Raw genomic sequence first — 21,164 nt, forward strand, 5'->3', positions numbered from 1 at the left:
GGTACAGGCACCATTGAAGAGGCCCAGAGACTGCTGAACTCCTGGATTACCCCCAGTTCCAAAATTTCCTATATCTCCTCCCTCAGAGTCTGTTTAACTCTAGCAGGCACCCTATAAGGGGGATGCTTAATACGCCTTTGGGGTCCTGTATCCACATGGTCCTGCACCAGGTGGGTACATCCTGGTTTCCCAGTGAACATGCCCCCAAGCTCCTGTAATACTGCTCAGATTTCTCGAACCTCAGTCGGGGATAGCTGCTGGGACATTGTTACCCCTTCCACTGAGGTGTTAGTGCAAGCCTCACTAAGGAGATCAGTCACCAGAGCCCCCTCAGACTCCTCCTGCTATCCACTGCAAATACTAAGCACAAGGGCCTCTCTATCATGGTAAGTTTTCATGGTGTTAACATGGTACAATTTGTGCCCCTATCTCCTGCCTAGCAGTTCTACCATGTAGTTAACATAACTGGCCTTCCTTACCACTTTGAAGGGTCTCTGCCAAACCTACTGCAGCTTATTGTGTCTGACAGGAATGAGAACCATAACCTGCTGCTCCATAACATACTCTATGGCTCGAGCATTCCTGTCATATCACTCCTGTTTCTGCTGTTGGATTCCTGCCAGGTTCTCCTGGGTTAAGCCCATGAGTTCCCTCAGCCATATCCTGAGGTTTAGGACATATGCCACAACAGATTCCTTGTGAGATTCACACTCACCCTCCACTCATCGCGAACCAAATATAGAGGTCGCCTCATCCTATGCCCATACAGCAACTCAAAAGCTGAGAAACCTGTGGATTCCAAAGGCACCTCTCTGTAAGTAGACAGATGGGGCAAATATTTGTCTTACCCCCTCTTAAACTGGTCTGCAAATGCCCATAGCGTGGTCTTTAGTGTAGAGTTTAACCTCTCCCCAAGATCATTAGTCTGGGGATGGTAGGCAGTGATCTTTAGGTGCTTCATCCCACAGCGCTTCCACAGACAAGCCAGCAGGTCTGACATGAAATTGGCACCTCTGTCAGTCAGTATTTCTTTTGGGAAACCTACCCTGCAGAAAATCTTTAACAAAACATTTGCCACCTTTTCTGCCAAAATAGAGGACAGGGCCATCGCTACAGGGTATCTGGTATCATAATTTAATACCACTAGGATATACTTCTTCCCTGTGGAACTTGGTGTACTCAGAGGCCCCACAATATCCACAGCTACCCTCTGAAAAAGTTTCTCAATCACAGACAAAGGCATCAAAGGAGCTTTGACATTGTCTCCTGCCTTGCCTACTTTTTGGCAGTGCTCACAGATTCTACAGTACCCTATTACATCAATTGCAATCCCAGGCCAATAAATGTTATGCATAATACATCTCTTGCTACACTTTATGCCCATATGACCTGCAAAGGGAATGTTATGAGCTATGGCTAGAAGTGCCAGATGGTAGGCTCTGGGCACTACCAACTGCTGTATTCTCTCACCCTCTAGCCCTACCTCAGGGGTCCATTCTCTGTACAGTAACCCTTTGTTCCAGTATACGGAATCCCCTTTTTCATGAGAATCAGGTGACTCCCTAACTACCTCCCTCAAGCCTTGTAATGTAGGTTCTGACAGTTGAGCCTGTCTCAACTTTCTCTTTGTAACCCTTCCCAGCTCCCCTTCCACAGGAAGTCTGTTATCCTCTGACAGCAGTGCCTCACTGACAGCCTGGGTACTCCTACTCACCTCTGCCCTTGCAGTCACTCTGTCCAAGGGACATCAGTACCCACCAGCAGCTGTGGCTCACCTTCAGTATTTCTGCTACAGGGTAGCTCTCTCCCTGAAGTAGCCACCTCACCAGTCTTGGCTTCAAATGTGTAGTCAGTCTGGGTCCCCCCCAGGCTACCAGACCACATGCCTGTCTCCAAGCCTGACTGCGTGTAACTGTATGCACACAAGGTACTGCATTATCAAAATCATTCCCTATCAAGACATCTGCAGGGATATGCCCAAACGGGTCTACTACCAGAGATTGAAATTACCCTATTTCAAAATCCAGTAGTAGATGTCCACTAACACGAAAGTGCACTTCACTGAAAGTGCACTTTCGCGAACACCAGCAGAACGAACGGGCAATGTCCTCCACTGTGGTGTGGTAGTCACAGACCTTAGGGTTAGGGCTTGGGTCAAGGATAGTGGATAACCCTAGTAGGTATCCACTATCCTTAACCCAAGCCCTAACCCTAAGGTCCATGACTACCACACCACAGTGGAGGACATAGGTCCGTGACTACTGCACCGTGGAGAACATGCAATTTCCTCCATTGTGGTGTGGTAGTCATGGACCTTAGGGTTAGGGCTTGGGTTAAGGATAGTGGATAGCCCTACTAGCTATCCACTATCCTTAACCCAAGCCCTAACCCTAAGATCCGTAACCATTCACTCAAGTGGTGTTGGCGAAAGTGCCCTTTCGATGAAGTGCACTTTCGCGTTAGTGGGCATCTACTACTGGATTTCAAAATAGTGTAATTTCAATCTCCAGTAGTAGACCCGCCCAAACACAACTACTTGCTTGCTTCCTTTTCCACCCTCCCAGTCAAGGTGAACCCTAGCCAAAGGTATTTGGAATGGGGTCCCTCCTAAACCTCTGACTGCAGTAGACTGCCCAAGCAAGTAGTGCTCTCCTTTAACCATTGCAGGCTTCACAATGGCTAGGTCAGAGGCTGTGTCTCTCTTAGCAGTGGTCTGTTTCCCATCAAGATAGGATATGACCTCTTGTGGTAGTCTGGTACCCTTGTTGTCTCCAGAAAACTGACCACTGACATTCTGTTATTCCGACTTGCTGGCTTCCATACCTTTTGTCCCCCACCTTGCCTCCCTGGACATCTATATGCTACATGGCCCCACTGGTTACATTTAAAATATTTAACCACTGATCCTGACTGCGTACCTGAACTAGTGGCTTCCCCTGTTATTGGCAGGCTACCTACCATGTGTTCTCTTATACCCATGTTCAGCACTGGGTACCCCCTTCCCCTGCTGTGATGCCCTGCCTGCTAGTGGTAGGTCTCCTTTTTTCCCCCAACTCATCTGCAGTGTTGCATTCCCTATCTGCCAAACAGAATCTCATGTCCTCAGGCAAAATACTAAGGGCTTGTTCCCTCACCAAAAGGTCTGCCAGCCCTTCAAACGTGGTGACCTGACACCCACTCACCCACTTATGAAAATAAGTGCTTAACTCAGCAATATAATCGCACACACTGTCATCTGTCTTCTTGTGTCTATGCTCACAAAACTTTTTTCCATAAGCTTAAGGTGTTAACTTAAAGCATTCCAATAAACAATTTTAACTGTATTATAATTTAAGCAATCATTATCAGACAATTTAGAAACAGGAGTTACAGCTTTACCATGGAGCAAGGGGGTCAGAAGCCGTACCCAGAGCCTTTGGTCAACATTATACTGTTTATATACCCTTTCAAACATATGAATAAAACTATCAAAATTATCAGCCTCTGTAAAATATGGAAGAAATTTACTAACCATTATTGCTTCTGGGGTTTGGTTACTCCCTTCCCCATTGCCTCAATGACCCTGGTGAAGAGTCAGAATTTCCTTTTCATGTTGCCTCTGCCTCTCATTTCTTTGGCTTCCAGACATCTTATTCTCTCTGCTGATTCTAATTTCATCTGATTCTCCTTTTCTTTAGCCTCCAGATGCCACAGTCTTTCTGTTTATTCTAGCTCAAATGTTTGACCTCCAGTTCAAGTCTCTTTAACTCCATACGGAGTTTTAAGTCCTTTGACGAAAAGTTGAACTGTCCATTTTCTGAGAGTTGTACATCCCCAAGGCCAGTCTGGTTGCCTTCCTGGTTGCTGGTCGGTGACGTAGCTGTGACTAAGGCTGCAGTAATTTCTCTTTTAGTCAGGTTGGCATGTACCAGTCCTTTCACTTGGCATATCTCAGCCAACTGTCTCTTATCAGCTTGTCATAATCCTCTGCTGACATCCTTGCCTGCTCTCCCTGACTAACTAAGCTAACAAAAAATATATAACTACTGAGATATGAAACACTGAATTTCTACAATGTGGCTGGCTGCTTGAGAGTACAAACAACTTCTTTAGTGACTACTGTTTACATGTAAAATGGTTAGAACTTCCCAACTATCTTAACTGTCCCTCTCTCCCTCTGCCTTTAAAATGTACCATCCAAATAGAGTTCTAGGTCTAATATAAAAAAATCTACTAGAGGTCCACAAACCAAATCATCCCCTAGCATTTCAATGGGAATGCTCTTTTCATCTACTATGTTTGTTCATTAAAATGCATTAGCCTGTACCAAGATTGTCACTGTCAAATGTTGGTTCTTCAATGGCCCAATGGACTATCCTGGTAAACCAACTGCAATAAATAAATAAATAAATAAAAAATACAGGAGTTCAATATCCACACCACTGAATCCCAATATGTGATTTGGTGATACCACCACTGCCAACAAATATATGATGTGGATATCCCACCACTGCCAACCAATATGTGATGTGGATATCTCATCACTGCCAACAAATAAGTGTGTGATGCCCCACCTCTGGGCCAGTAATCAAGGAGCCTCAATCCTCACCACTGGCACTAGTGGGGGACATTCACTGAGAGGTTAAACAGGAACACACACAGTATTTCCAGATGCAGCTCTCTGCATCAAGTGCAGTTTCCTTTAAGAGCACACACATACCATAGTCAGTCCAGGGCTGGTTCTGCTCTCTTTCTCCAGATCCCCAATAAGAATCCCTACTGGCACAGCTATAGAGTTGAGTCCTTAGTCTTCCAACACACTCTCTGTCCAACTAGTGCTTTGTGTCCCTGCCCAAGTAGCTGACACATACCACTCTTTGAGATTTGATTTGCACACACACACACACACACACACACACACACACACACACACACACACACACACACACACCTGGGAAAGGCTGGCACAGGTTTATTAGCTATGCCCCCTTTTGCCAAGATTATAAGGTATTTATCACTGCCACCAGAACCCCTCACCAGCTACTTTAATGCCCTTATAAGGGTGCCCACTATACTGAGTGAAATTATATTAATACAAATAGTAGTTTGACCAACAGCAAGGCAGTGGCCCACACAGTGTCACTAAATAAATATGCAAGTAGTCTCAAAATGTAAATATCTCTACAAAGATCAGCCACAATGAAAGGTTTAAATATATTTAATAATACATAATAAAAGTACATGAAAATGCTGAATATATAGTCACAGTGACATCAGAATTCAAAACCACAGAAAATACTTAAAATAACATTGAAGGACAGGCTCAGACAAATAAAGAAAAACAATATCTAAGCCAAGCTTCACTATATTCCTGACTGTATCTAAGAGAGTTACTATTCCCTATTTACTTAACAGAGCAAGGCAGATAATGTGGTGAATGGTGCTTCTTGTTGTCAGGCCTAAGACGGAATACAGAATGCTCTGTCTCACTAAGAGACTTCTGAAAATAATATCTAAAATATTACTTCTGAGATAGCTTGCAGAATGACATCACTTCTGGTCATCTAACTTCGAGTTCCCATGCAAAACCCCCATTACTGAAAGCTGGCAGGACTTATCACCTACCTGTAAAAAATCACACACAAGGGCTTTTGCTCAGATCTTTGGCAGGTGCCGGAAGTCATAAAACAATTGCATACCTCCAAACTTCTAGAGTAGTAATTAGTTCATCCCAAAGACAGTACAGAAAGTTTCCTAGTACAGACTTTGTGTCTCTGACTGCATTGAAACTTGTGAGATAGCATCTTTATGGCCTACCCTATAAAGTGATTTAATTTCAGATATTTTTTAGTTTGTGGACTGAGGTTAATCTCCTGTCTGCCAGTTTCCTCTATTAAAACATATACATTTAAGGAGTAACAACGGTGCATGCACATTTCTGTTCTCTCCATTAGGACACACTGGATATATTTCAAATACAACCACTTTACAAATACATTTTCAGCACAAACATCTGTACAAATCAGTTTGATATACACATGACATACAATTCTAATACTTTTGTAACACCAGCATCTTGTATAAATCAGTTTGATATTCACAAATGACATATGATCATTTACAAAATTGCAGCTACCTGTGCTGCTAGTACCTCCTTTTGTCATAACTGGTTCTCCAGGTAGATAGACAAGGAAGAGAGATGACTACATATGGTCTTGTGGACAAATGCTTGACAAATTGAGCACTTAGTATGGTCATGAGAAGCACCCAAACAAAAAAGACACTGCTTGTGATGGTCCTTATGAGGACTCTGTCTCCCACACTGACATTTTCCCTTTCTAGGTGAAATGTAAACTTGCAAATCAACAAAAAAAGAGAGAGAGAGAGAAGAAAAAAAAAACAATGGGGCAGTTATCTGATAATGGCCTGATAATCAGCACAAACAAATGAGCATGTAGACCGATGGTCGAAGAGAGCATTCGGACTAGTGGCAAAGAAGTTCTGAGGTATGTATGTCTATACATCTGTACATCACCTTTATGCCCTATGCCTTTAGTGGGGAGCATACGTTTGATGTAAGACATCCTTAAAATCTTAAGGTTTTGGTATACTGGCCAGACGGTGTGCTATCCTTGGCAGGAGATCACTTTAGTGAAGAATACTACAACAGTGATATGGAAGGACATCTTTAATTTTTTTAAGTTTCTCTGACACTGGCTCTCTATGCTTAAATAGTTTCTTTCAAATTTCTTCTGTTTTGTAAGTAGCAGTATCTGTTTTATGACCTTTCTCTTCTATGAATTCGTTTTATAAGCTTCTCAAATTCATGTAATTTCGTTTCAGTTACTTACAACTGCAAAATGTTTAACAAAATGAAGGTGTTGCTCAGAATATGACCTAGAAGCTAACAAAAGTAAGCTATGACTGTATTCTGTGAATAGAAAATAAAGATTAAAACTGATGTTCTAACCTGGCTTTCTTCAGAAAGACCCTGCACATTGGTTTTACCTTTCAGGTCCTTTCTGAAGAAGACCAAATCAAAACATCAGACTTTATCTTTATATTCAAGTTACAGAGTATAGTCATAATGCATTTTTTTTGGTTTATAAAGCTTGTACTGTTATTAATTTGGTTGTTTTTTTTTTTTTAATTTCTGCAGTGCTCAGACAAATCAGAATATTGATTAAGCAACATTATTTATGGGTACTCTGTATGCTTAAAGGGAAAGAAATTGTCCTGAAATGTCTACTCGATGAAAGAGGATTAGATCAAGCTTTCTAATGAAAAAAAAACAAAGCAGCTAGGTATAAGGTGTAATAATCTACAAAGCAGGGGCAAATTAAAAATCATAACCAGGTGACTATTGGGTCTGAAGCTTCAAGTAGAACTGATCTGACTGAATACCAACATTACAACTATGTGCTACCACATGTAACTAACAATAGTGGCAGGAGATCCATGATAGCCTACACAAGGGGACCACAGAAGCATAGCTGGTTCAACCAGAACCCTCTGTTGGTACTATGAACCAGAACCCCACCCCCCAAGCTCTTCAAGTGATGAGAGAAAAAAAAAACACTTCACTGTAATAAGCCAGTCGTTTTCATTAGTTACATCCAGTCCTCTCCAATTCTTCCATTAAAGTGGGGAAAAAACGTTTTCACCACATGCAGAGCACTACAACGCTCATGTTTGACTGCAAATGCAATACCAGCTTTTAAAAGCTAATATTGCGTGAAAGAGAGATTACGACTGCCTGATCGCACCCACAACACTTTACACTGTGGCAGTTGACCCTTTCACTCCACCCTAGCAATGCTACTAGGGAACCATAAACTATAGGAAAAACAGGACAAATATTAGTTACTGCCACTATTAGTGGCTCCCTCCTCCAAAGTAAGATAATACTATAATATATCTTGAAACACACAAAAATTAAAGTTACTTACAGGTTTGATGTCACGATGTAAGAACCCCACAGAATGAATGGCTTCAATAGACTCCAAAATTTGCTTGCCCAATCGAAGTGTTGTGCTCAAAGCAAACGTCCCTCTTGGCTGACTACGCCGAAGATCAGCAAGGTTCCTTCCCTGAAAATAAGGAAAGATAGTAGAGATGATATGAGGTTACTTAGTTACTCAGCAATTTACAGTTTGGAAAAAAGAGAAGAGTTGTAAAATCTCTTGAATAAAAGAGACTAATGTAATACACAACCATATATTATTCTAAAGCTTAGCATTCCTACCTCGTGTATGGCTCTTGTTAGTATCCAAATAAGAATGTTGAAAGTCATGTGTGCCCCCCTGCAGAAACATTTAAATTGTTGGGGTTTTTTTTGGATTTGTTTTTGAATTTCAATATTCCAAAACATTGATCATATGGCCTCGGTCATATGAAATTCAATCTTTTGGAATTTCGAGATTCTGAAGTGAATATATATATATATATATATATATATATATATATATATATATATATATTGACAACATCGAGCATTCAGAACAGCAAATTTCTTCCTAGGGAAAAAAATTGCTGTTCCAAAACACATACACACAACACAAGCACACCAAACAAACAGCAATCCATACACATACACCCAAAATCTTGCAGCTAACCCTACACTAAACTGTACAAACATCACTAACTATCCACTTACCTTAACCCAAACCCTATCCCTAAGGTCCGTCACTATCGCACACTCATCTCACCGTGCCCTAACCCTAACTCACCTAACCCGCCCTTACCCTCACGTCCACACAGTCGCACACATTCCTCCCTCACGCCCTAACCCTAACTCACCTAACCCATGCCCAATCGCACACTTACCTGAACCCGACCAGTAACTTTCCACCACAGCGCTGAAAATAGCGAAACAGAAACGGACAACCGAATTCTTTCCCTAGGAAAAAATTTGGTTATCTGTCGTTTTGCTATTTTCAGCATTCGCTGAATAGGGGTGGATGTTAGAATGTTTGAAATAATGACATTTCAATGTTCTAATATAGACCCGTATAAATGTACCAAAGATGATAATGTTATGTTGGGTTAAGATAAATTCTGTAATGCAAAAATATAGATTTGGGTAATAAGAAAAGTTCATCATTATATGATATACATTTGCAAGAAATACTAGATAAACAAGGAATATATTAAAAAAATCATTAAAATTCATAAAATTTATACATAATCTGCATGTCATGAGGGTTGTTTTGCATCTCTGTTAAGCAGTTTGCAGTTCCAAATAATACACTTGGTGTAGAATTTGCCAGCACTGATTGATCAAGCTATTCCAGTAATAAGTAATAAATTAAATTGCTGCCACAATTATAATATGAATGATATTAGACTGCCCAAGTTTTGGGGTAAAACAATAAACTGATACAGCGTTTCTGACCATACTTTTAAGGAAAAGCATTTTCCATGCCTGTTACTACAATCCTCTTGAAACATCTAAATCATTGTGCAATCTCAGATTATGTATTCCCATGATATGTCAATTCACCTGGTTTGACAGCAGCAACAGTGAGATTCAGTTCCTGAAATGTTCTTACATACAAAATCTGGTGTTAAGAAAAGTCAATGTAGACAATTCCAAGTGAACAACCCCATTTCAGAAAAGAAGCAATTGTTAATGAAATTTTCATTATAGTAAAAAGTTGTTCATCTGAGAATTCCACGGCTTTCTTTCTCTGATAATGCTGATTAAAATCTAAAGTCAGATTAAAATATATAACATTCATTATGCAATATACCTCTGATATATCTACCTTTATAACGTTCGCATTAGATCCCTTAGTGAATAAGTGAAAAAAGTGAAAGACTGATTGTTGACTTTAGCAAATGAGTATCTAATGTGAAGCCAAATAATAAAGATAGAAAGTAAGATAACTGTGAGGTATGGCATACTCTGTAGAAAGCTCTATACCGGTCTTAAACAATGAAACTGCATAGAACTGGAAAGTGAAAAATAGACCTCTTTTCTACCACACTTGTAGGAAAAATGATGACTGAAGTGGCAAGAACTTCTCATGCATGCCAAAGGAGTGGAATTAAAGTGACAAAGGTGCCAGTGGAATCCGCTTTTCAGGTGTATAACTCAGGAGGGGGTGCTTAAATATTGAGATAGGCCTGTGGTAGGAAGTTTCTAAAAATAAACTAGTTCTATCAGAAAAATTGATAGATAAACCCTCATCCTGTAGAATAAATCTGGGGTCACAAGGAGTTGTAAACAATACTTTCCATCAAGTCAACCCATGAGGGTGGGAACACTGGTAAGTAAAGGTTTAATAGATTTATAATAAAAATATCAGTGTTATATTCAGATGACTACATTTAAACCCTAAAATGTCTATACTTAATATAATAAGGATTCCAATTAATATTTTTAGGAAAAGAATGTCTGCATCAATGCATATAATCACAAGGAACAGATATGTACCTAAAATGCTTAATATATTCTAGAACATCTCATTACAACCTAGGTGAGTAGCACACACACACACACACACACACACACACACACACACACACACACACACACACACACACATACGTACAAGTAACCAAGTTTCCCAGAATGCCAAACTTTAAACTCAAGAATTCTCATTTCAAAATCTAGGAGTGTGAATATGACAGAATTATGATGACAGAAATACCTTCTCTGAATAGAAAATTACAACAAAGGATATATGCAAAGAGCATCAGTAAGAGAAGCACATATTCTGGCTTTCTTTTACAAAACCACACTCATTCCACTGCATTTAGTAACAACTGTTATATGTAGTTATGACTGTGATTTAAAGAAGGGTCTTTTAAATTGGTTAACAAATTGCTTTAATGACAGATCATTTAATGTTCTCCTTGATAAAATCATGCCTGCTTCCAGACAATGCCATGTGTGTCCTCCAGATTAGTCACATCCTTTTCTCTTCCTTTATAAATAGACTTACTGTGGCTGGAAAGAATTTGCATGGCAAATGGAATGTAGATTACCAAATACCCTTAAAGTCAGGCAACTGCTCCCAAAGAATCCATAAGACACTCAAAAAAAAAAAAAAACTACTTGAGGTCTAGTAGTATATGAGCAGGAATATACTGGCTGTCAGGTTGAACAACGGACTTGCTATTCCATACCTCTTCAGTAGCTCAGATTGTATCATTTCTTATGATACACAATACAATACCATAAAACAATGCCTAATATGAGTACTCACAAGCAAATACGCATGTATGGTTCATCACATATTTTTGCATCGCATACCACTCTGAGACAGCTGCCAGCAAGATCCTGACTCAGATAACATTAGCTTACAAGGTTACATGGCTCTTCTTTAAAAGCTATAAGGTCAACAGGGAAAAGCATTTTAATCCCCATGTTAAAATGTGCCTTCTGTTTAATTAGTAGCATTATGATCCACATATAAAACTAATTTGTTTCAACTCACTCTAAGGAAAATGTGCTGTATCATTAATCTTATAAAACTAGTAGAATGTCACTGCCTGTTTTAACACAGAATCAATTTAGTTATCATTACAGAATGAGTGACTGCATTACAGAGCACACTCTTCCTTTCAAATTAATTAATCTTGACAAGTGATCCCTACAATCTACAAACTCATTGCCAGTACTAGATGTCATGCCCGGAAGTTTCATTATGAGAGAGGTACTGACCTTAGAATACAATAATTTGGCCTTATGGTTGGAGAATGTAGATTTTCTAAAAAGCCCTTCCAAGAAACGAGCAGAAAAACAGTGTAAAAAAAACCCACAAACCAAACTGGCAAATATTCACTGTGGTGTGACCACCCTAGGAGCTAATTATTTAAATTGTAAAAGCCTCCTTGTGTAATCTGTAGTTCCACACTAGACCACAATTAAAACTCCAAGACTGCAATCACCAAAATTAGTAGAGGCACTTTATTTGACCAAATAAGAATAAAACAAGCAAATAAATGCAATAATAACTCAGCATTTTCATCCCCTCACTAGTATATTACTTACAGTAGGAGATAGACAGAGTGGTCGGCTTTAAATGAAAAGGTGGACATTTGAGGGAAATAATGGTGGGGGGGCTAAAGCCTGGAGATGTGTGAGTTAATTAATTAGAGTGAACATTAAGAAGGTTAATTTCTTAGTGATAAGAGGTTAAATTCCATTGTCTCAGAAGTTCTGGTATGGTTAAGTAGGGGAAATTTTAGTACTGGTGTTTAATTGTCAGACCTCTCACAGATACTATTCAATATAAGCCTGTAAACAGGCTTTGTGCTCAATAAATGGAGAACAGCAACAGTTGTCGCTTTCTACAAAGGTGGGGTATCAATGGACCTATGTAATTATAAATTCATAAGCTTAACCAGCCTGGTTTGTAAGGCTATGAAAAAGATCATTATGGAATTAATAAACAAGGACATAGGTAACCTACAAACTCCTAACCCAAGCCAATCTGGACTTGTCAAGGGCAGATCCTACCGACTTAACCTGGTTGACTTCTTTGAGGAGGTTTTTGAAGAAGGGCAAATCAGTACACACCATATATCTAGATTTCACAAAGACTTTCAACACCTTCCTACACTAAGGTATCATAGATAAACTCTCCCAGGTAATGTAAATCTACATGTAACTCATTGGATGGCTAACCTCCTCACAAATATAACCCAGGAAATTAGACCCCATATCCTCCAAAAGGCATGTCACTAGCAGTGTACCCCCATTTTCAGTCCTTATACCAATACTCTTTAGCATTTACTTCTCGGAGGTGAAAGTAATTATTAACGGCATATGGATGACCAAGTTTACAGATGACCATCATTAACTCCCCAGAGGACACCAAGATCCCCCAGGAAGGCCTTTCACAAACAAATAGCTAATGTCAAAACCATGGACTAAAACTAAATGCCAAGAAATGCATAATATTATCTTGCAGCAAGCATGGCTTCGCTTGTAACTATCACATCGACAACATCCCACGAAAACTGATCCTATAGTCAGGGATCTGTGTTCTATTTAGACAATAAACTGTCCTTTGATCCCTCATACTATTATAAAGGGGTTCCTATTACATGATCAAACATCAGAAATAGCAAATGCTCATTTGTCAAACCCAAATGCACGAAACCAAAGAATATTGAAGGAACGGATCAGTGAATTTTTTCCCAGGGAAACAATTTGCTGGGCCGTTCTCTGGACTTTGCTGTTTTCTTCACTGTGGTGCGATCTCAGAGTTGGTATATTTAAGGTGGGGGGTGTGGGGGCACAGCCTCCCTCATTGGGGGTGTGGAGGTGAAGCCCCCCACTTTATGTTGTCTGCACATTCTTTTTTTTTTTTGGATCAGTAAATTTTTTCCCTGGGAAAACATTTGCTGATCCGTTCCTTCAACATTTTGTGGTTTTGTGCATTTGGCTTCGATAATACATTCTTCGTTATTTCCAGCGTTCGATCATATAATATGAATCCATTGTAAAGAAACCCTTTTTCATGGCACAGCTTATACCTACAGGTATGGTATCCAAGTGAAAGGATGTAATCACTCCACTGTACTCGGCTCTCACTAATCTAATCACTGAGTATAATGCCTCTTTCAATATGTACATGTCCAGCTACTTGTCACAAGTGGAAAGACTGCAACACTTTCTCAATAAAAAAACTCTAAGCATAAATCATAAAAATGATATAACCGTCACCTTATCTGATGCAGATGATCTCAAAGTCTTGTTCCCTCATCTCACTGTTATTACAGGCTAAGAGGCAAACTCTGCCTTGCATACAGAACCTTAACAAACCCTATCCTTTCTAACATTTTACACATACACAAGTCTAAGTGTGAACAACCACTCAAGAGATCTGAATCTCATTTGCAACACAAATAGGACATATTAGAGAACAGGTGTATATCACAGAGAATATTACTTCCATGTAAATGCCTTTCACTCTACGTAAAGTAAAATACTTCTCTTACTCTGTTCAGATATAATTTGTATGAATGGATGGGAAACCAAAAACCCACCCCTGGTTTAGCACCCATGTAGCTCATGGATAGGAGCAACAAGTAAATGTTCCAACATATCCTTGTTTTTCCCACCTCTGGGTTACATGTATACAAAACACATGGACCAAAAAACTACCATGGGAATGTAAGTCTAGGCTTCTTAAGATCCTAATAGATCAACGCCAAGTAAAACTACAAAACTATTATAAGCTGTCATAGTCCATACTTTAAATTTGTATTGGAGTATTTTCCTGCTTATTGTGGATTTTAGTGAAAGATTTAAATGTCTTTGATGCTGTAGGGATAGAGAGTCATGCTTTGGAAACTAGGACTGAGAAAGAGTGGCCAGGTGAATGACGTTTATTTTGGAGAGCCTGAATGCTGGGGTTAGAGGCAGTTAGGGATCTAGGAGATTTTACTGATTTCTTTGTGTGTTTGTTTTGTGTGTGTGTGTCTGTGTGTGTGTGTGTGTGTGTGTGTGTGTGTGTGTAAAGCCTGGAGGCAAAGAAGGGAATGGAATTAAGACTGAGAAGTTTATATACAATAGAGGCTATACTGACTGTTGATCTATGCTGTACTGGCAAACATTTAATATTTCCAAAAGTCAGTCTTGTGTTAGTGGGAAGAGGATAAAATCACTTTACCTATTACAATTTTTCCTGTAGGGCATTTGAAGTATGAGTATTTTTTTCAAAAAGTGTTGCTAGTTTATCCTTGCTCTATCAATACGGATAAAATAGTGAAAGGTGACGGTTATATCAAGCCAGATATCAAGGTATCTGAATTTATCTAGTATTTCAGTGCATATCTGTCAACCTCCTAGCGAAAGAAATCTGGACAGATCCTAAAACAATGGGTTGCCAAAGGCCCAAAAATAGGGACAGAGTTTAAATATTGCTCTTAGAAACATAGAAAGTTACTAGAATAACAAGATTTGTGTTAGTATGGATTTTTCAGAAGGATATGAAGTCTAAAACTCAAATGTATGTCATTATTTAGTGGCTTCAATCCTCAGTGATTTGCCAGAAAACCATACATTTTATGAGGAGCAAACCAAAAAAGATGAGGAAAAAATCTGGATATCCTACAAAAATCGGGACATTTGAGATGCAGTTTCTGCGTTCGAGGTTGTTTTGTTGAATAGCCCAAATACACAGGATTTCAGTTAGTCTTTGACTGGTTCCAAAGATCACTGCTTTTTTTAAATATTTGATTGTGGTGGGCTAACCAGATTGCAGGAAGGGTAAGGCCTTGTTCCAATTCATTTTGTATACGTAATGGAGGAGCTTGGTTTATGAGTTTAGATATCATCTGTACATAGAATATTGGGAAGTTGGAGAGGTAAGAGGAGAATTTGATGAATAAGAAGAATAATATGAGGAAATGTTGTTGCTTGTGAGACACCTTTTTGTAAAGCAGCGAGAACATAGCTGAACTCTGAAGTGTCTGTTATCCAAGAAGGATATGGCCCATGTATGGGGGCTGATTCCAGCTTTTATTATGACAATTAATAGCAGGGTGTGATCACCTAGATGAAATGCTTTTTTGAGATCAGTGAATAGGGATCCTCTGAGTAAGTCCTTTTTCAAGTTTTGCCATATAAAGTGCATATAGTACAGTTCTCCTACCTGACTGCATACCATGCAGATGTTGAGAGAATAATGTATGGGTCTGAATATATTCAGAGATTTGGTTGTATATTTTTCTAATATTTTGCCCAGGGTAGAGATGTTGAGATTGGTCTGAAGTCCTTAGTTGAGGACCGACAGCCAGTAGGCTAGAAGGGCATTAATGCCTATGCTTGAAATATCTGTATGTATGCATGGTTGTTTTCATTGTTCTGGCATAAGACGTAGTAATAGAAAGGTAGTAAATATATTTGAGGGATGTCAGGTTATGGACTTAAAGAGTAATAAATCAAGATTGAAATCTACCAGGGCAATCTGTGATGTCAGTAGGGATTAGTAAGTTTAAATATATTTAAATTGTATTACCTTAAAGGTGAAGGTCTCGGCAAGGCATATCAACTGTGCTTTGTCACTCAGGGTTTAGAACACTGGTCTAGTAAACCAGGGGCCATGAGTTTAAATACCATCAAGGGCTCTGCTTCTGCTTCTGCCTTTCCTTTAGTTAGGGGTTGGCATAATGGTTAATGTATATACCTCATGAACACAAGGTGTAGGGTTTGATTCTCACTTTTAAGGGAAATTGTCTAGACTTAAAATATGTCCCACAGGGCAGTTAGTCTAGTACTAACCTATGAACCTAAGGGGGTAAATCACAGGAAGAGTCTAGAGAGAAGTGGTGGTATTTTGATGTGTAGGGCAAGTGACTAGGACTGGTGAGAATTCCATGAAGAGGTTTAGGAGTTAATGAATCAAAATAAGCATAAACAGTCTACCTTGGAAAAGTCTTTTGGAGGGATGCATCCTATTATTTTGTTGATCAAATTCCAGAATTTCTTCTTGTTGATTTGTAGAATGTTTTGGGATGTATGCGGGAACATGGCTTTGGACCTCCTAATGGTCTATCTGCTAAATTGCCCAATAGCACAAATTTTTCTCTGTTAACAAATACTAACAAAGGAAGAAAGACTTTCCATCAACTCCAGGCTTCATCTCTAAGTTTGTTGAGGGCTTTAAGTCCTTTAGGTAGCTATTGGTAATTTCATGGATTAATGAGTCTTGAGATTTTTGGGAAGTGCTTCACTTGTAAATAAAATGCCTGTAGGAGTGTCAGCTAGGCTGGTTTGGTCTTGGAGTTCTGGGAAAGAAGCCTGCCAATTTTGTGAGAGTTCAGACTGCTGAACTTTAATGATTTTTAATGATCTAGGTTTGAAGATAATCAATGACAGGATAGATCTGAAATTAGATATACTCACAAGAATGCTATTGGGTAATGTCACTAACTGAAGGTAAAAGTATGACTCAGTTAAATGTTAAGTTTAGAATGTTTGTTATTAGGTTGTTTATGACATCCTCGATGCGACACATGCTGAAACTAGTAACATCATCGTAACATCGATGCTTATAATGCTGGAAACACAGAACTAATAAACACATCAAATTCTGAATGTCCCTACTGATTTGGACCCAGGAGAAAGTGCTAACATCGTTCATGGCAGGGGGGATCAAGTCCGGGAGTTTAGGCTACTGCATTTTCAGCAGTGCGAACATTGCTGTTGTTATACCGATATTACCAGTTTCAGCACAGATCTCGTCACACACATTATAGACAGCCTTGTTATCCTTATGTCCAGGAGGGAGGGATTACCCATTTTAAATCATGAGCCAGTATTTTTTATCTACTGTAATAAGGCCCTAGGAATTAAGGGTATTCAGAATCACCAGAATGGAGGGGTTGAGGGGGTCTATGTTAAGGTGCCTCGAAGAGTTATGTCTTTTATTTACAATGTTATTTAAAAAGAGCATGTAATATTATTTTGCTGAATAGAGGTGGTGAATATGCTGCAATGCCATTGCTTGTGCTGAAGATTGTTAGCCAGTTAAGATAATGGTCATTTAGAGGTGTGTGTTTGTGCTTAGGTGGAACCTACTCTGTTACCAGCTCTAGCACTAAACAGACATTTAAAATACAAAGTGAAAGTGTAAGCTAGGGGTGTCTGTTTTTATCTACGATTCTGTGACTGCAAGAATATCTTGCTTTTGGGTAGGCTAGGAATGATTGCAGTTGTTCAAGTTTATCCAGTATACATCCCACATTAGAGGATGGGCAGACTTTACATCAGCAGCCTGCCTGGAGAACAAACATACTCCAGCAGGGTATTAATGTAGAAGTAATGCCCACAAAAAAACAAGTCCATTGCTTCACGGCAGCGCATCAAGCATATAACAACAACCACCATTATTTTATTCTTGCTAAGCAGCACTTCTGCTGTTTTGTGAGTGTAAAATGTATAAAAAAATGAAAATTAAGAAAAAGTGTGTGTGTCTGTGTGTGTGTGTGTGTGTGTGTGTGTGTGTATGCGAGCATGTGAGTGAAAGCAAGAAAGCAAGATACTTTGAGCCGTTATTTTATACTCGCTAAGCAGTGCTTTTGTTGTTCAGTGAGTGTAAAAAACAAATAAACAGAAAAAAAAGTGTGTATGTGTGTATGCATGTGTATCAGTGTGTTTATGCTTCTGTCTGCGTGTGTGTATATATCTATGTGTGTGAAAGTGGAAGAGACTGTTTATGTGTGTACGAGAGAGACAGAGTGAACTGTGATATCAATTAAGCCATTATTTTACACACCCTATGCAGCGCTTTTTCTGTTTAGTGAAGTTAAAGTAAAAAAGAAAACAAAATTAAAATAAAACGTGTGTGTGTGTGTGTGTGTGTGTGTGTGTGTGTGTGTGTGTGTGTGTGTGTGTGTGTGTTTGTGAGAGTGTATGTGTGTATGAAAACAGAAGAGACTGTATGAGTGAGAAAAAGAGAGAGTGAAGAGTGAGAGTGATCCCTGGCAGCATTGTCAGCAGTTAAGACGTCTGCATACCTAGTCTCAACTTCTTACCTCATCATATGTTTTTATATATTTTTGATGTAAAATGCTTCCTCCAACACCATTAACATATACTACAGCAAATCTGAAACATTAGGTCGAGGAACTATTTTTAATTAAAACAGCACTTTAAAAAGTAAGTAAAACACAACAATTTTAAAGAGAACCCATTGTCTAAGCACAATAATGCCCTCCAGGGTGTTTGTTAATGTGTAATTAACACCCTTCCAGGGGAGTAAATTACACATTAACACACACCCTGGCAGGCAGTATTGCTTGCTTAATTAGTACAATTTCAAGATGGGGGTGTTTATGTTTTTGTTGGGAAAGTGAATGTATGTAAATTTTGGGGACCTGGATTTGTTCCCATGTAGCTTTGAAGAAGAAGAAAAATTTGGATTAAGGAGATCTATTGAATACAAAATATGACAAATTTGTTGAGAGTTAAAGAGTGAGTGTTGTTAGTGTTAGATTGCTTATGAGTACTGAAGAGGTGAGCAGAGGTTTAACTTTTGGGTCTATATTAGATGAACAAATGATCAAAATGTTGAATACAACATGCTCAACACACTTTGATCAAACGTTCATCTAATCGAACCCTTAAAATAATGAAAAATGGAGTTCCAAAAACTTTTGTTTGTCCCACACCTTCCCTACACTAACATGCAGCACATACACATACAACTAATACATATAAACCCATACATTCTCACATCATTCAACAACTTTCAAACCTAAACACACTCTTCTACTTTTAATAGAAAGTGGGGGGCTTCGCCCCCCACACCCCCTAACTATATATACCAACTCCGAGATTGCTCTACATTGTGGAAAGGGCAATTACCTGGTAACTGCAACATGCCCACACAAGTACAGAATTCACTCACCTAGCCATTCCAGACAGTGTATCATCCTTAAGTCACAAGCTACACTCACCACCATGGCCAACTAAAACTTTTTGGAACTCCAATTTTCGTCATTTTCAGTATTCGATTAGATGAACGATCGATCAAAGTGTGTCGAGCATGCTGTACTCGACATTTTGATTGTTCATCTAATAGGAACCCTAACTTTTAATAAGAAATTATATGGAGTGAGAATTCAGTAGTACTAAATGGGGACAAGGTAGAGCGACTAGTACTGAAAGTGGTAGCACATGGCCATTTTGTGTTCCTATGCTAATAGAGGTGGTAGAGGAGAGTTTTGTTGGGTCGGTGTGTAGATTTAGGAGGATGTCATGCTTTGTAGATTTAATATATGGAGCTTAGGGGAATAGAGTTAGTAATACAATAAAGTAAAGTGAAAAGATATATTTAGTTGAAGTGAAACAGTACTATTGTACAAAACTTGGTGTTGTGGGAAAGGGAAGCGAGAGTAAGCAAGTTTATTTTATGGAAGAGTTTAAAAGCTTTTTATTAAGTTTATCTGAAGTCCTGTAGGGCATTGTCTCAAAATGTTTTTGAGAGATAATGGAGTATAGTTTTGAACAAGAGTTTAAAAATGTGGGAGCGCAAAAGATTTAAGGCAGTTGTTAGGGGATCATTGATCTTGTTTAATATGGGGATGGGATACTTAATGTGTAGATCAATATTTCCTTAAATAACACACAAATGTGTCAATAAAGTTTATATCATTACCTTCAGCAGAAATTGTAATGCATTCAGATATAAGGGAAGATGTGGTATGATTGGGTACTGCATGGCATTATCTTTTATTAGTAAAAAGGAACACTGAGCTTATGTTTGACTGAACATAATTCATTTTACAGTGTAATATAGTGTTTTTGTTACGGATTTAATGTTCAATTTAAGGTACTTGAAATGTGTTATATAATATTTTGTATTTTTGTGTTGTATTTTAGTATTCTTTTTAGAGGATTCCTTTATGTTTTAGAAGCAATTTGAATTTGGGACTTCCAAGATTGTAGCTGACTAACATACTGATTAAAGCTCTCCCAATGTGAGAACCTAGAAATTGCTGTAAGAGTCAGTAAAGGTTATCAATTTGGAAACAATTCAGTTACTGGCTAATAATTCCAATGCTTGGATGCCAGATTAGAAGAACTGTGAAAACAATAAGGGAAAAGCAAAAACAGAAAACAAGAAAAAAGCTATAGAAAGAACTTCACAGCAGGGTGACATAAGGCAGCTCTAGTTGCACATTTAATACAGGAAATGCTTCAAGTAATTTAGAGGAAAAACATTTCAAACACACTCAGATGTGTTTAAAATAAGACAGGTACTGTTGGAGTATATGCAGTAAAATGGCAAAAGACCTGTAAAACAGAAGAGGATTTAAGGAGCCATTCAGATTATCTAATAAACCTACAAATATCAGAGACTCAGATGAAGGAAGTGTTGGCTAAACATGAGGCTTCTCAAGCAAAAAAAAAAAAAAAGATTTCAAAAATTAGTAAGAGTTAGAAAACCTGAGATGTTTTGCAATACAAGAGAAACTGGGAAGAGTAGACTGCATTCAACTTATGAACATGCAAATAGGCAACTGGACCGGTATTCCACAGAAGGGCTTGTTAATCGAGGGGGCACATCCTGTATATTCTCCAAATATGAATCAGGAAGCCTCCAATATCAACATTACTGCATTAATGCAATCATATGAGCAGAAAAAGAAGCTCCTGACATAACTGTGACAGAAGGGAAAAAGTATTACAAACTGGAGACATCTTTTTTTTTTTCGTG

General features: G+C 38.8%; 1 protein-coding gene across 1 annotated transcript in view; it reads right to left on the reverse strand.

Annotated features, from left to right (window-relative positions):
- TTBK1 (tau tubulin kinase 1) overlaps window positions 1-21,164 on the reverse strand; it is a 1,416,073-nt gene that overhangs the window by 772,216 nt on the left and 622,693 nt on the right. Inside the window, exon 5 of the mRNA XM_044060281.1 lies at window positions 7,929-8,069. Coding sequence (XP_043916216.1) covers window positions 7,929-8,069 — 141 coding nt within the window. The remainder of the gene's footprint in view (window positions 1-7,928; window positions 8,070-21,164) is intronic.

The sequence above is a fragment of the Protopterus annectens genome, chromosome 1.part0, assembly GCF_019279795.1.
Source record: "Protopterus annectens isolate FY-2018-M chromosome 1.part0, PAN1.0, whole genome shotgun sequence".
NCBI lineage: Eukaryota > Metazoa > Chordata > Ceratodontiformes > Protopteridae > Protopterus > Protopterus annectens.